The 14,393-nt window shown below is 53.1% G+C and overlaps 1 protein-coding gene across 1 annotated transcript in view; it reads left to right on the forward strand.

The window, feature by feature from the left end:
- dnah2 (dynein, axonemal, heavy chain 2) overlaps positions 1 to 14,393 on the forward strand; it is a 242,216-nt gene that overhangs the window by 134,682 nt on the left and 93,141 nt on the right. Inside the window, 4 exon segments of the mRNA XM_070863165.1 lie at positions 2,186 to 2,277; positions 3,565 to 3,763; positions 7,388 to 7,612; positions 9,009 to 9,113. Of these exon segments, the coding sequence (XP_070719266.1) occupies positions 2,186 to 2,277; positions 3,565 to 3,763; positions 7,388 to 7,612; positions 9,009 to 9,113 (621 nt within the window).

Below are 14,393 nucleotides of genomic sequence, written 5' to 3' on the forward strand. Positions count from 1 at the left end.
TTTACACACAGCACGGTGTGTAAGTCTCAGTCACAGTGTAAGGTTGACACACAGCATGGTGTGTGAGTCTCAGTCACAGTGCAAGGTTTACACACAGCACGGTGTGTGAGTTTCAGTCACAGTGTAAGGTTTACACACAGCATGGTGTGTGAGTCTCCCAGTTTGCAGCGGCCGACAGACGTCACAGTGCACGTTGGAAACGAGTGATTGTGAAAACTTTAATGGGTGTGTTACTGTACCGCGCCTTTAAACTCGGCTTTTCCCGGGATCTGACTCAGAGTTCCACGCATGCGCAATGGATCTGCAAAATGTACCGACCCAACTACCGTTATAGAAACATAGAAACATAGAAAATAGGTGCAGGAGTAGGCCATTCGGCCCTTCTAGCCTGCACCGCCATTCAATGAGTTCATGGCTGAACATTCAACTTCAGTACCCCATTCCTGCTTTCTCGCCATACCCCTTGATTCCCCTAGTAGTAAGGACCTCATCTAACTCCTTTTTGAATATATTTAGCGAATTGGCCTCAACAACTTTCTGTGGTAGAGAATTCCACAGGTTCACCACTCTCTGGGTGAAGAAGTTTCTCCTCATCTCGGTCCTAAATGGCTTACCCCTTATCCTCAGACTGTGACCCCTGGTTCTGGACTTCCCCAACATTGGAACATTCTTCCTGCATCTAACCTGTCTAAACCCGTCAGAATTTTAAACGTTTCTATGAGGTCCCCTCTCATTCTTCTGAACACCAGTGAATACAAGCCCAGTTGATCCAGTCTTTCTTGATAGGTCAGTCCCGCCATCCCGGGAATCAGTCTGGTGAACCTTCGCTGCACTCCCTCAATAGCAAGAATGTCCTTCCTCAGGTTAGGAGACCAAAACTGATCCCCAATCCCCAACTCGGGTGTGCAATGGATGATTTATCGCCCTGTCAGCTCCTCCACAGATTCTGACCAATTTCTGGGCGGAGAAGCGAACTTTTTCACGGCGGTAAAATTAGCGCTCCGCCTGGATTGAACAGAGGCGCGGCCTAATTTCCCCCTATTCTGTTATTGGTCCTCCCCTCGGGCACTGATCCCATCGCACCCGTCCAGGTGACTATAACTGTGCACTGATCGCTGGTCCACCTGCTTGGTCCTTGTGGCCTAGTTCCACAGCAGAGTCTTTCCTGACCGGCAACAGCTCAGGGGACTTGTTTAGAGGGCTGCACCTGTGCCGTGTGTCCGCTGGCCACCGGGGACGGTGACACACCTGCCTCTCAGCAGTGCGAATAATCGCAGCCTCATTACTCACAAAGTAACTGCGCCCAACTATTTTGGTAGAAACTTTAAATCAAATGCCCCCTTGTGGCACTAGAACCCACAAATTAACAATTTAAAACCATACCAAAAATCCGTAATCAAATTAGAGTTTGGTAACCGGGGGTGATGATGCACTCCAGTCCCTCCGGCGCCCGCCTCTCGCGGAAGGCCGTGAGCATACCGGTGGACGCCGCGTGCTCCATCTCCAGGGACACCCTGGCTCGGATGTAGCCGCGGAAGAGAGGCAGGCAGTCGGGCTGAACGACCCCCTCGACCGCCCACTGCCTGGACCGGCTGATGGCCCCCTTGGCCAGGCCCAGGAGCAGTCCTACGAGCAGGCCCTCGGACCTACCCACTCCCCTCCGCACAGGGGATCAGGAGTGTGGGACTGAAGTGCAACCAGAATTTGAGGAGCAGTCCCTTCAAGTGTTGGAAGAGGGGCTGCAACCTCACACAACGTACATCCACGTGGAACACGGACTCCTCCAGACCGTAGAAATTGCAGGCGGCCTGGGAGCCCGTGAACCGGCTTAAAAACCGATTGCACGGGACTGCTCCGTGCACCACCCTCCAGGCCAAGTCCACTGCCCCCAACACGGCGGGACAAAGACGTCACAAAAGGCAAGGCCAGCTCTGAATTCGAAGCCCCGGTGTGTCCTTTTACTTTCGGCCCGGGAAGCAGGACCACGAGCTGAACGATTGAGGTTCACCCTGGGGAAATTGGGTGGAACAGACTGCTCGGGTAGACAGAGGCTCACACAGCTGCCGAATGGAGATCGGGTTATGTGAGGGAGTTTTCAGGCTTGATCTGTGCGCTCCGATGCCCCCGTGATCCTGGTAAGTCGCACGTTGAATTTTCCCACTAACGGCCCTGTTCTGTCACACAGGAAACTGTCTACGAGTATTACGTTGATGCGAAAACCAAGGTCTGGACCTCCTTTGAGGACAAGCTGATGAAATCCTGGCGCTATCCGTCCAAGTAAGGCCATCGGTTCGGGCTGTTTAGTGACAGCGTTTGGCTTTTCGGCAAATGGCTCGAGAGACGAGAAGCCAGCATTTATGTAGAGCCCCATCACATCTATAAACGCTTCACATGCAGTGAATTATTTTCAAGTACAATCACACAGCTGCTGTGTAAACCATCGCGGCAGCAAGATCCCACAAACAGCAGTGAGGCACTGGTTTATCGGCCAAACATGCACTGTAAGGTCCCATAAACAGCAATGTCACAATGACCAGATCATCGGGTTTTTTATTGCAATGTTGGTTGAGGGACACTGGGAAGAACTCCCCTGCTCTTCTTCCAAATAGTGCCATGGGATCATTTACATCCACCCGAGAGAGCAAATGGGGTCTCGGATTAACGCCTCATCCAAAAGACGGCACCTCCGACAGTGCGGCGCTCCTTCAGTACTGTTCCTCCGACAGTGCGGCACTCCCTCAGTACTGCCCCTCCGACAGTGCGGCACTCCCTCAGTACTGCCCCTCCGACAGTGCGGCACTCCCTCAGTACTGCCCCTCCGACAGTGCGGCACTCCCTCAGTACTGCCCCTCCGACAGTGCGGCACTCCCTCAGTACTGCCCCTCCGACAGTGCGACACTCCCTCAGTACTGCCCCTCCGACAGTGCGGCACTCCCTCAGTACTGCCCCTCCGACAGTGCGGCACTCCCTCAGTACCGCCACTCTGACAGTGTGGCGCTCCCTCAGTACTGCCCCTCCGACAGTGCGGCGCTCCCTCAGTACTGCCCCTCCGACAGTGCACGCTCCCTCGATACTGCCCCTCTGACAGTGTGGCGCTCCCTCAGTACTGCCCCTCCGACAGTGCGGCGCTCCCTCAGTACCGCCCCTCCGACAGTGCACGCTCCCTCGATACTGCCCCTCTGACAGTGCGGCGCTCCCTCAGTACTGCCCCTCCAACAGTGCACGCTCCCTCGATACTGCCCCTCCGACAGTGTGGCGCTCCCTCAGTACTGCCCCTCCGACAGTGCGGCGCTCCCTCAGTACTGCCCCTCCGACAGTGCACGCTCCCTCGATACTGCCCCTCCGACAGTGCGCCGCTCCCTCTGTACTGCCCCTCCGACAGTGCCAGCACTTAGAGTGACGGCCTGGATTTTGTGCTCGGGAGTGGAGCTGCATGATTGTGCTTTCCCTCCGTGTATTGCGAAATTGTGCAGTGATTCGTGCCCAATAAATTTGAATTGAAAGTGCTCTTTAGCGTTGCTGTGTGGCCCAGTACCCAGTAACGCGTTTGCTTGTGTCCCACAGCATGCCTTTCTACAAGATCATCGTGCCCACCGTGGACACAGTGCGATACAACTTCCTGGTCACCAGCCTGGTGTCCAACCAGTGCCCCGTGCTGCTCGTGGGGCCCGTTGGGACTGGGAAGACCTCGGTTGCTCAGAACGCAATTCAGACCCTTGACCCGCTCAAGTGGTCGGTGCTGACGGTCAACATATCTGCTCAGGTAGGCCGACCCTTAACCCTGCTGCCGATAGTGAAGGAGCGCTCTCAACAAGTGGCTGGAGACTATCGGTGGGCCAAAGTATGGTTTGCACAGCCTGATTACTGCACACTTGTTAATTCAGCTCTTACCTGTTGTTGGGTGAGTGGCTAAAAGCACCGTGTTGGTCTGGCACTGAGTCACGTCGAGCACAGAACAATCGCAGTGTGGCCATGTCCATCATCACAGGCAGTCCCTCGGAATCGAGGAAGACTTGCTTCCACTCTTAACATGGGTCCTTAGGTGGCTGAACAGTCCAATACTGGAACCACAGTCCCTGTCACAGGTGGGACAGACAGTGGTTGAGGGAAGGGGAGGGTGGGACTGGTTTGCCGCACGCTGCTTGCGCTTGGTTTCTGCACGCTCTCGGCGCTGAGACTCGAGGTGCTCAGCGCCCTCCCGGATGCACTTCCTCCACTTAGGGCGGACTGGTCTTTGGCCCGGGGACTCCCAGGTGTCGGTGGGGGATGTTGCACTTTATCAGGGAGGCTTTGAGGGTGGTCCCTTGTAACGTTTCCTCTGCCCACCTTTGGCTCGTTTGCCGTGAAGGAGTTCCGAGTAGAGCGCTTGCTTTGGGGAGTCTCATGTCTGGCTTGCGGACTATGTGGCCCGCCCAGCGGAGCTGATCGAGTGTGGTCAGTGCTTCGATGCTGGGGATATTGGCCTGGTCGAGGACGCTGATGTAGCGGGACTATCTACGCAAGAGCCGGCGCAGGCCCAATGGGCCAAAGGCCTCCTATGCTGCACTGGTCTATGATTCTCAGTATTTTTGCCCAATGATATTCTACTCAGCAGCATGCCTCAACCTTTCTATTTCAGAGTATTTCTGCGGTTCTGGTCACCACATTACAGGAAAGACATGATTGCACTAGAGAGGGTACAAAGGAGATTTACCAGGATGTTGCCAGGACTGGAGAATTTCAGCTATGAGGAAAGATTGTGGATAGGCTGGGGTTGTTTTCCTTGGAACAGAGGAGGCTGAGGGGAGACCTGATTGAGGTGTATAAATTGATGAGGGGCCTGGATAGAGTGGATAGGATGGATGTTGGGGTAAAAAGACTTCTCTTCCTCAAGGTGGACTCCCTGATATAAGGAATCGACACCCGCACGCCCGTATAGCGACCACGGAATCACTCAGACTAAACCTTGGGTCAACCGGTTTTTATTCAAGCATGCTCGGGAAGGTTCCGCTGGACACTTCCCTGATCAGAGGTTTTACAATTACAGTTACGCAGTTTTTCAAGGTGTGCGACCCTCCTACAAAGCCACCGATTGGCTGACTGCTCAGACTGGCTCTGATTGGTTCTCCCCCACCTGTCCATCTCCCATCACATGTCACCCTCCCGCAATGTGTTATTGAGTAGTAACCACTTTGCCTCAGTTCCTCATGACGTGTTGATTAACGTTGTTTCCCAGGCTGGTGCCTCCTTATCCCTCTCCCAAGAACTCTAGTCAGGACTACCAGTCGATACCATCCTGTTCCCATGCTGCTATAATCCATGTTGCCAAACACTTGTGTCCGTGTTCTGTACTAAATATGTACGTTTCCATGAGTCTGTACTAAGGTTAACCCAACAGATGGTTCATTAACCATCAGTCATTGCTGCTTCCCTTTTAACCCAATGTAAGCGAGTGTATGAGCATGCCTTACATACATAAGCGAGTTTTACATATAACCGGTCAATCACAATCCCTACTGGAATACAGAGCAACTCCTGATGCCTCTGAACCTCCTAATACGGATAAGCCCTTTTAATCTGGACCATTCTATGTGTCAGATCAATTTACTACCTTCAGTATCCCCATTCGTGACCATCGGTCTGTCTCCACTCTAGTCACCGACCCATTACAGCGGATCCATTTCCCTCAGCAGAGGGGCCAACAACCAGATATAAAGTAGTTGGTAGCAGGATTAGAAGGGGAGATGAGGAAACATTTTTTCACCCAGAGGTGTGGTGGGGGTCTGGGGCGGAACTCACGGCCTGAAAGAGGGGTAGAGGCAGAAACATTTGGATGTGCACCTGAAGTGCCGTAACCTACAGGGCTACGGACCCAGAGCTGGAAAGTGGGATTAGGCCGGGTAGCTCTTGGCCGGCCGGTGTGGGCACGATGGGCCGAATGGCCTCCTTCCGTGCTGTAAATTTCTGTGATTCTATGATTTCACCTCCGCCATTTGGGCTCCAATCTGGCACAGTGGGGGGGTGGGGTGGGGTGGGGGCGGGGCGTGGGAGGGGGCTAAATTCTCTCCTCTTCGTTGGCTGTCAGTTTCCAGTCTGAGACACATGGTTCAGCTTCGAGCGAAGGAGCCACGCTCGTTCCCATGGGGGACCGCAGCGGAGTTCTTCTGGGAATTATTCACCTTCCTGGCCCTGGGTTTTTCTCTGGATTGTTGTCCTCTCCCAGGAGATGGCATGGCGGAGGCCGGTGTTGGGGGGATATTATGTTCAGAATAACGCCGCAAGCTCAAACCATTGTGACCTTGGTCTCTTTAATGTAACTCCGAAGTGAGGAAGCAGCCTGGTGAATCGCCTTTTATACCTGCTTGCCCCAGGGTGCACAGGTGACCCTTCGGTCTCCCACAGGTGTCAAGTCTTAAACATTGGTGAGGGTTGCATACATAACAGGGGAGATGGGGGGGTGGGGAGTGGGTAGGAAGGGAGCGATGCAGGCTTGAAGGGCCGAATGGCACCTATTTTCTATGAAGTGTCTGGTCACCATGCTCGGACCATCACGGAGTGCGTGGGGCAGACTCGATGGACCAGCTGGCCTTCCCCTGCTCTGTCACGCCCGTATGTAACTGGAGTGCCTCAAAACTGTCACCAAGCTCATGGTCTACAGGGCTGTAGTAATACCCGCCCTCCGGTATGGCTCAGAGACATGGACCATGTACAGTAGACACCTCAAGTCGCTGGAGAGATACCACCAACGATGTCTCCGTAAGATCCTACAAATCCCCTGGGAGGACAGACGCACCAACGTTAGCGTCCTCGACCAGGCCAACATCCCCGGCATCGAAGCACTGACCACACTCAACCAGCTCCGCTGGGCAGGCCACATAGTTTGCATGCCAGACACGAGGCTGCCAAAGCAAGCGCTCTATTCGGAACGAGCCAAAGGTGGGCAGAGGAAACGTTACAAGGGACACCCTCAAAGCCTCCCTGATAAAATGCAACATCCCCACCGACACCTGGGAGTCCCTGGCCAAAGACCAGTCCGCCCTAAGTGGAGGAAGTGCATCCGGGAGGGCGCTGAGCAACTCGAGTCTCGTCGCCGAGAGCATGCAGAAACCAAGCGGAAGGAGCGTGCGGCAAACCAGTCCCACCCTCCCCTTCCCTCAACCACTGTCTGTCCCACCTGTGACAGGGACTGTGGCTCTCGTATTGGACTGTTCATCCACCTAAGCACTCATGCTAAGAGTGGAAGCAAGTCTTCCTCGATTCCGAGGGACTGCCTATGATGATGACGATGATGCTTGACACTTGACGGCCGGTGATTGAAATGGGGAAAGTGTTCCATTTGACGAACTCGAAGCAAACAAAATAGTAGTTACTGGTTTCTGAACCCCCACCCCTCATTTCTTACACCCAGACCACGTCTAAAAATGTCCAGGATATTATCGAGAGCCGCGTGGAGAAGAGAACAAAAGGAGTCTTTGTTCCCATCGGCGGTAAAAAGCTCATCACCTTCATGGACGACCTGAACATGCCGGCCAAGGACACGTTTGGCTCCCAGCCCCCGCTAGAGCTCATTCGCCTCTGGATCGATTACGGCTTTTGGTACGACCGCCTGAAGCAGACCGTCAAACACATCAAGGTAACGGCACTGTGGGCCTCTAACACCGACTTGCATTTCTACCGTCGCTTTCACCTCTTCACACTGTCCTGAAGCGCTTTACAGCCAATGAAGTACTTTTTGGAGTGTAGTCACTGTTGTATTGTGGGAAACGCTGCAACCAATTTGTGCGCAGCACGCTCCCGCAACCAGCAATGTAATAATGACCCAGATCATCTCTTTTAGTGATGTTGGTTGAGGGATAAATATTGGCCCCAGGACACCAAGGAGAAGTCCCTGCTCCTCTTCGAAATAGTGGCCGTGGGATCTTTTACCTCCACCTGAGAGAGCAGACGGGGCCTCGGTTTAACGTCTCATCCGAAAGACGACAACTCCGACAGTGCTGCCTTTCCGACAGTGCGGCCTGCCCTCGGCACTGCCCCTCCGACAGTGCGGCCTGCCCTCAGTACTGCCCCTCTGACAGTGTGGCCCACCCTTAGTACTGCCCCTCCGACAGTGCGGCACTCCCTCAGTACCGCCCCTACGACAGTGCAGCCCGCCCTCAGTGCTGCCCCTCCAACAGTGCGGCTCTCCCTCGGTACTGCCTCTCCGACAGTGCAGCGCTCCCTCAGTTGTGTCCCTCTGACAGGGGCGGCTCTCCCTCAGTCATGTCCCTCCGACAGTGCAGCGCTCCTTCAGTAGTGTCCCTCCGACAGTGCGGCGCTCCCTCAGTACTGCCCCTCCGACAGCGTGGCGCTCCCTCAGTACTGCCCCTCCGACAGTGCAGCGCTCCCTCAGTACTGCCCCTCCGACAGCGTGGCGCTCCCTCAGTACTGCCCCTCCGACAGCGCGGCGCTCCCTCAGTACTGCCCCTCCGACAGTGCAGCGCTCCCTCAGTACTGCCCCTCCCGCACTGTGTTGGGTGCTGCGCGGCACCGTGTCAGGCAATGCATTGACAGCAGGTTGGGACTTACAGAAAACGGGGTCTATTTAAACAGTCTACAGAGTCTACTTAAACAGAGCACAACCTCAAACAGTCTACAGAGTCTACTTAAACAGAGCACTACCTCAAACAGTCTACAGGGTCTATTTAAAAACTGCCTCTACGAACTTCAACCAACGCAACTCATGATCAAAACTGCAGCAACGTCTCCCGATAAAAGCAGGGTGATTTCCCCAGCAAATTGCTGTCAGTGGAAGACAGTCACACAATACAATGATGTGGCTAAAACCAGTCCCAGTGTGGTCCCCGAGCGTGATTGACAGGGGGGAGTTACCCAATCGTCTCCATTCTGGCCGGGGATAGCGGGATCACTCTGCAGCTAGTTGCCTAAAGCATGCCCCAAGACATTGCTATGTGATAAAATGCGACAGAAATGGCAGTTCTTGTTTATCGTGTTGCCACAAATGACACTTTTACATGACGTTTGTCCCATAGGACATGTTCCTAATATGTGCGATGGGTCCTCCCGGAGGGGGCCGAACGATCATCTCACCCCGCCTTCAAAGCCGCTTTAATCTGATCAACATGACCTTTCCTGTGGTAGGTAATTGTTCGATGGGGAGGCGTAATGTCATTGCAATCTCATTATCTTCTCTCTGATTTAATAAGAAGCAACAAAGAATTAAGGGTTAACATGGCCGTAAAAACTCCTTGTGCGCTGTAAATTTCTATGTTTCTGTGTACACATTTAAGTTATATGGGGCTAGATCTCGGTTAGATGTCAGGAGGTGGATCGTTTCCCAGACAGCGGTAAACCTCTGGAACAAGCTGCCGTTCCATGTAGTGGACGCAGACTCACTGAATTCCTTCAAGCGAAAGCTGGATTTGTTTCTGGCTGTGGCGGAGATCAACTCTTACAGAAGGTAGGTACTGCAGGGAATTCAAGGCCAGGGTGATGATCTGGACTAGTTTCATAGAAACATAGAAAATAAGTGCAGGAGTAGGCCATTCGGCCCTTCGAGCCTGCACCACCATTCAATAAGATCATGGCTGATCATGCAACTTCAGTACCCCACTCCTGCTTTCTCTCCATACCCCTTGATCCCTTTAGAGGTAAGGGCCACATTTAACTCCCTTTTGAATATATCTAACGAACTGGCCTCAACAACTTTTTGTGGTAGAGAATTCCACAGGTTCACAATTCTCTGAGTGAAGAAGTTTCTCCTCATCTCGGTTCTAAATGGCTTACCCCTTATCCTTAGACTGTGACCCCCTGGTTCTGGACTTCCCCAACATCGGGAACATTCTTCCTGCATCTAACCTGACCAATCCTGTCATAATTTTATATGTTTCTATGAGATCCCCTCTCATTCTTCTAAATTCCAGTGAATATAAGCCTAGTCGATCCAGTCTTTCTTCATATGTCAGTCCTGCCATCGCCTAGATGGGTCGGAGAGGAGTTTCCCACATTTTGTTTTTCCCAAATTGGCCTGGGGCTTTTTAATCTGTGTTTTTGCCTCTCCCCGGAGATCACAGGGTTCCTGGTGGGGTGGAGTTTATATATTGTGGTATGCAAGGTCTCGGGATTGTGTGGGAGCGGCTCGATGGACCAGAGGGCCTTTACCTGTCCGTCGTTGTTCGTATGATTCATATGTTTCCATGTAATTAAATTGCAATCGGTACAAAGACCTTAAATATATGGATACACGAACAGTGAGGGACCCACTGCTCTGTCGAGCCCTGTCCCACACAGCTGTCATACCTCGTGTATCGCAGCGTGTACACTCCCTACCCCCCCCCCCCCCCCCCAAAGACCATGTGATCCCCTAAGAGAGACGAAAAACTAGAGCAAAACCCCAGGCCAATTAGGCAAGAGAATCCGGGAAATTCCTCTCCGACCCCATTAGGCGATCGAAACTAGTCCAGGAGATCACTCTGGCCCTGATTATTGTAAGATGAGGAGATGAGAGGGTTGACTTATGAGGATAGGTTGAGTCGGTTGGGCCTATACACATTGGAGTTCAGAAGAGTGATGTCATGTATCCTACAAGGCCACTGTTGGTACAAGGTGTGCCACCAGAGGGCACAGCAGTGGGAGACTTGAAGGTTACCTGTACAGGTGTGCCTGGCCTAGTATAAAAGGCAGGCCACCAGGTGTGATCCTCACTCTGGAGTTATCAATAAGGTCACTACAGTTCAAGTACAACACACTGCCTCGTGGAGTCATTGTTAGAGCATCCTAGGACTTAACAAATGAGAGGCGATCTTATTGAAACATATAAGATAATGAGGGGGCTCGACAAGGTGGATGCAGAGAGGATGTTTCCACTCGTAGGGGAAATTAAAACTAGGGGACGTAGTCTCAGAATAAGGGGCCGCCCATTTAAAACTGAAATGAGGAGGAATTTCTTCTCTCGGAGGGTTGTAAATCTGTGGAATTCCCTGCCCCAGAGAGCTGTGGGGGCTGGGTCAATTGAATATATTTAAGGCGGAGATAGACAGATTTTTGAGCGATAAGGGAGTGAAGGGTTATGGGGAGCGGGCGGGGAAGTGGAGCCGAGTCCATGATCAGATCAGCCACGATCTTATTGAATGGCGGAGCAGGCTCGAGGGGCCGAATGGCCGACTCCTGCTCCTATTTCTTATGTTCTTGTGTCACACGGCACCTACCTCTTGTTCGAGGTGATCCCCGCCCCAGCCAGACACATGCCCGGCTCTCGCCTGAAGCAATTCAACGACTCAGCATTCAGCGCACGAGACAGCAGGCTGTTCCCGAGGTCCGCAATTGTCTGGGGACAAACCACCTCCTGATATCTAACCTTACACAATCTGAGATTGTAACCCCCCTGGCCCTCCCGAGCCTATATAGTTAAAACTAGCTGTCTACACAAGCACAATCTATTTCTTTCGTACATCTTATAAACCTCGATAAGATCAACCCTCAGCAACGTCCCCTCTAAACCGCGCAGCCCGGGACCATGCGCATGCGCGGAACTGTGAAGGGGCCATGCGACCCCTTAAAGGGGCCGCGCACCCCACAAAAACGGGGAGAATATTGCCCCATCGGAACTCCGACACGACAAGCGAGCCCCAGGTGGGCAGAGGACACCCTCAAAGCCTCCCTGATAAAATGCAACGTCCCCACTGACACCTGGGAGTCCCTGGCCAAAGACCAGTCCGCCCTAAGTGGAGGAAGTGCATCCGGGAGGGCGCTGAGCACCTCGAGTCTCGTCGCCGAGAGCGCGCAGAAAGCAAGCGCAGGCAGCGGAAGGAACGAGCGGCAAACCTGTCCCACCCTCCCCTTCCCTCAACCACTGTCTGTCCCACCTGTGACAGAGACTGTAATTCCCGTATTGGACTGTTCAGTCTCCTGAGAACTCACTGTTAGAGTGGAAGCAAGTCTTCCTCGATTCCAAGGGACTGCCTCTGATGTAGTCTCCACTTCTCTGAAGTGTACTGTCCCAGCTTTTTTTTGTGCCTATCTAGGTCACTAAGATGCTTTAAAACTTGGAATTAATCTAGTGGGTCCTTCTCTGCAGCCTTTCCAAAGCTTGAATATCACCCACCCTGTGAGCAGACCAAAATTGTGCACAGTATTCTTGTCATGTATTCAACCAGCATTGTAACCCATGTATAATCTGACCTAAGTTGTACACCGTGAGAACAATGACCACTAGGTGGTGAACTTGTGGGAGACACTCCTAACCTGGACCTTCAGGTATAAAAGGGGAAGCTCCACTCTTAGGTCAGATTAAACATGGGTTACAATGCTGGTTGAATACATGACAATTCTAACTGAAGCCTAACCAAGATCTTGCACACAAATAAAATTGTCTGCCTTATCTTATAGTGTCCTACAAATACACCCTGGCACCTCACTCGCTCTAGCTATCTGTTCACTGCATTGGTCGTGAACCTTCACTGATCTACGCACATGAACACCGAGATCTCTCTCTTCCTCCATCAGCTTTAGTTCTTTTCCCTGAAGGGTGTATACATACATACATGTTGCGGGTTGACTCTGCCCACACACAGAGTACTGCACTTTTCTAAGCTAAACATCATTTGCTGAATCACGATCTGAATCCCGCCCCACCCCCAGTGCACCTGGATGTGCCTGTAGTCATCATCATAGGCAGTCCCTCGAAGCGAGGATAACTTGCTTCCACGCCAAAAAAAGAATGAGTTCACAGGTATTTCGAATGAAGAACCCGAACTACATCCTGAAGGGTGGAAGATGCCTGTGCGTGGATTTTTTTAACGTGGGGTGGCCGTTGCACACCAGCCACCACACGGGCTTGACAGAGCGAGGTCTTGGTCCAGTGGCAAGGGTTAACCAGCACGACTGGAGACCAGCTCTGCTGCACGGACCTAGTGCGCGCACATATCGCACAGTGTGGGCTGAGCCCGTGCTGCCCCTGGGCCCCTGGCCCCGGATCACATCCCTCCACAGTCTCTCACAGCTCATAACAGGGAGTGCATACACCACACGGACTGCAGCGGTTCAAGAAGGAGGCTCACCACCACCTTCACAAGGGCAACCAGGGACGGGCTACTACGGTGCCTGTAGTAGTCATCAGCAGGCCGGGGCCATTGGAAGGAGCAGCGTGCGACGGTATACCACTGCAGGGAGCAGCGTGTGCTGCTGAAGGAGGGCGAGGGCTGTGAAGCCAGGTCGCTGTTTTCAGTGCGGACAGGCACAGCAGGAGGGGCGAAGGAGTGGCAAGAGTTTATAAAGGGAAGTGACCGGGGCCCAGAAGAGGCGAGGGCCCAGGGGCAGCACGGGCCCAGCCCACACTGCGATATGTGCGCGCACTAGGTCCGTGCAGCAGAGCAGGTCTCCAGTCGTCCTGGTTAACCCTTGCCACTGGATAAAGACCTAGCTCGTGTCAAGCCCGTGTGGTGGCTGGTGTGCAACCCCACGTTAAAAAAAATCCACCCACAGGCAAATTCCACCCTTTAGGATGTCGTTCTGGACCTGGAATATTAGGTCCTTCATTGAAACACCTGTGAACTCATCTCTTTTTGGCGTGGAAGCAAGTCATCCTCGCTTTGAGGGAGCGTCTGTGACGATGAGTAGTCGAGGATCATCTGCAGTCCTGACTCTCTCACATCTCTCGCTGTCATCTGCAAACGTGGAGATCATTCCCCCCTCCCCCTCTCACCCTCAATACCCACATCTTGGATCATTACTGAAAACTGCAACCAATCTCTGCAGGCCACCATTGGTGTCTGCTCTCCAGGCAGATCCAAATCCATCCTCAAACACTTCCTACCTGTGGGCTCCCAGCCAGCTCTCAGTCCCGCGCACGAGATTGCCACTGATACCTGAGGCTCCGATCTCATACACAAGCCTCTTCTGCGGTAACTTTTGGAAGTCCATCATCATCATAGCAGTCCCTCGGAATCGAGGAAGATTTGATTCTAAACATGAGTCTTTAGGTGGCTGAACAGTCCAATACGAGAGCCACAGTCCCTGTCACAGGTGGGACAGACAGTGGTTGAGGGAAGGGGAGGGCGGGACTGGTTTGCCGCACGCTCCTTCCGCTGCCTGCGCTTGGTTTCTGCACGCTCTCGGCGACGAGACTCGAGGTGCTCAGTGCCCTCCTGGATGCACTTCCTCCACTTAGGGCGGACTGGTCTTTGGCCCAGGGACTCCCAGGTGTCGGTGGGGATGTTGCACTTTATCAGGGAGGCTTTGAGGGTGTCCCTTGTCACGTTTCCTCTGCCCACCTTTGGCTCGTTTGCCGTGAAGGAGTTCCGAGTAGAGCGCTTGCTTTGGGAGTCTCGTGTCTGGCAGCGATTTACAATGTCAGCCAGGCTTCCTTCATCCACTGTCTTGGTGATTTCTTTAAACAATCCAATCAAATGAATAAGACA

The sequence above is a fragment of the Pristiophorus japonicus genome, chromosome 20, assembly GCF_044704955.1.
Source record: "Pristiophorus japonicus isolate sPriJap1 chromosome 20, sPriJap1.hap1, whole genome shotgun sequence".
Classification (NCBI taxonomy): Eukaryota; Metazoa; Chordata; class Chondrichthyes; family Pristiophoridae; genus Pristiophorus; species Pristiophorus japonicus.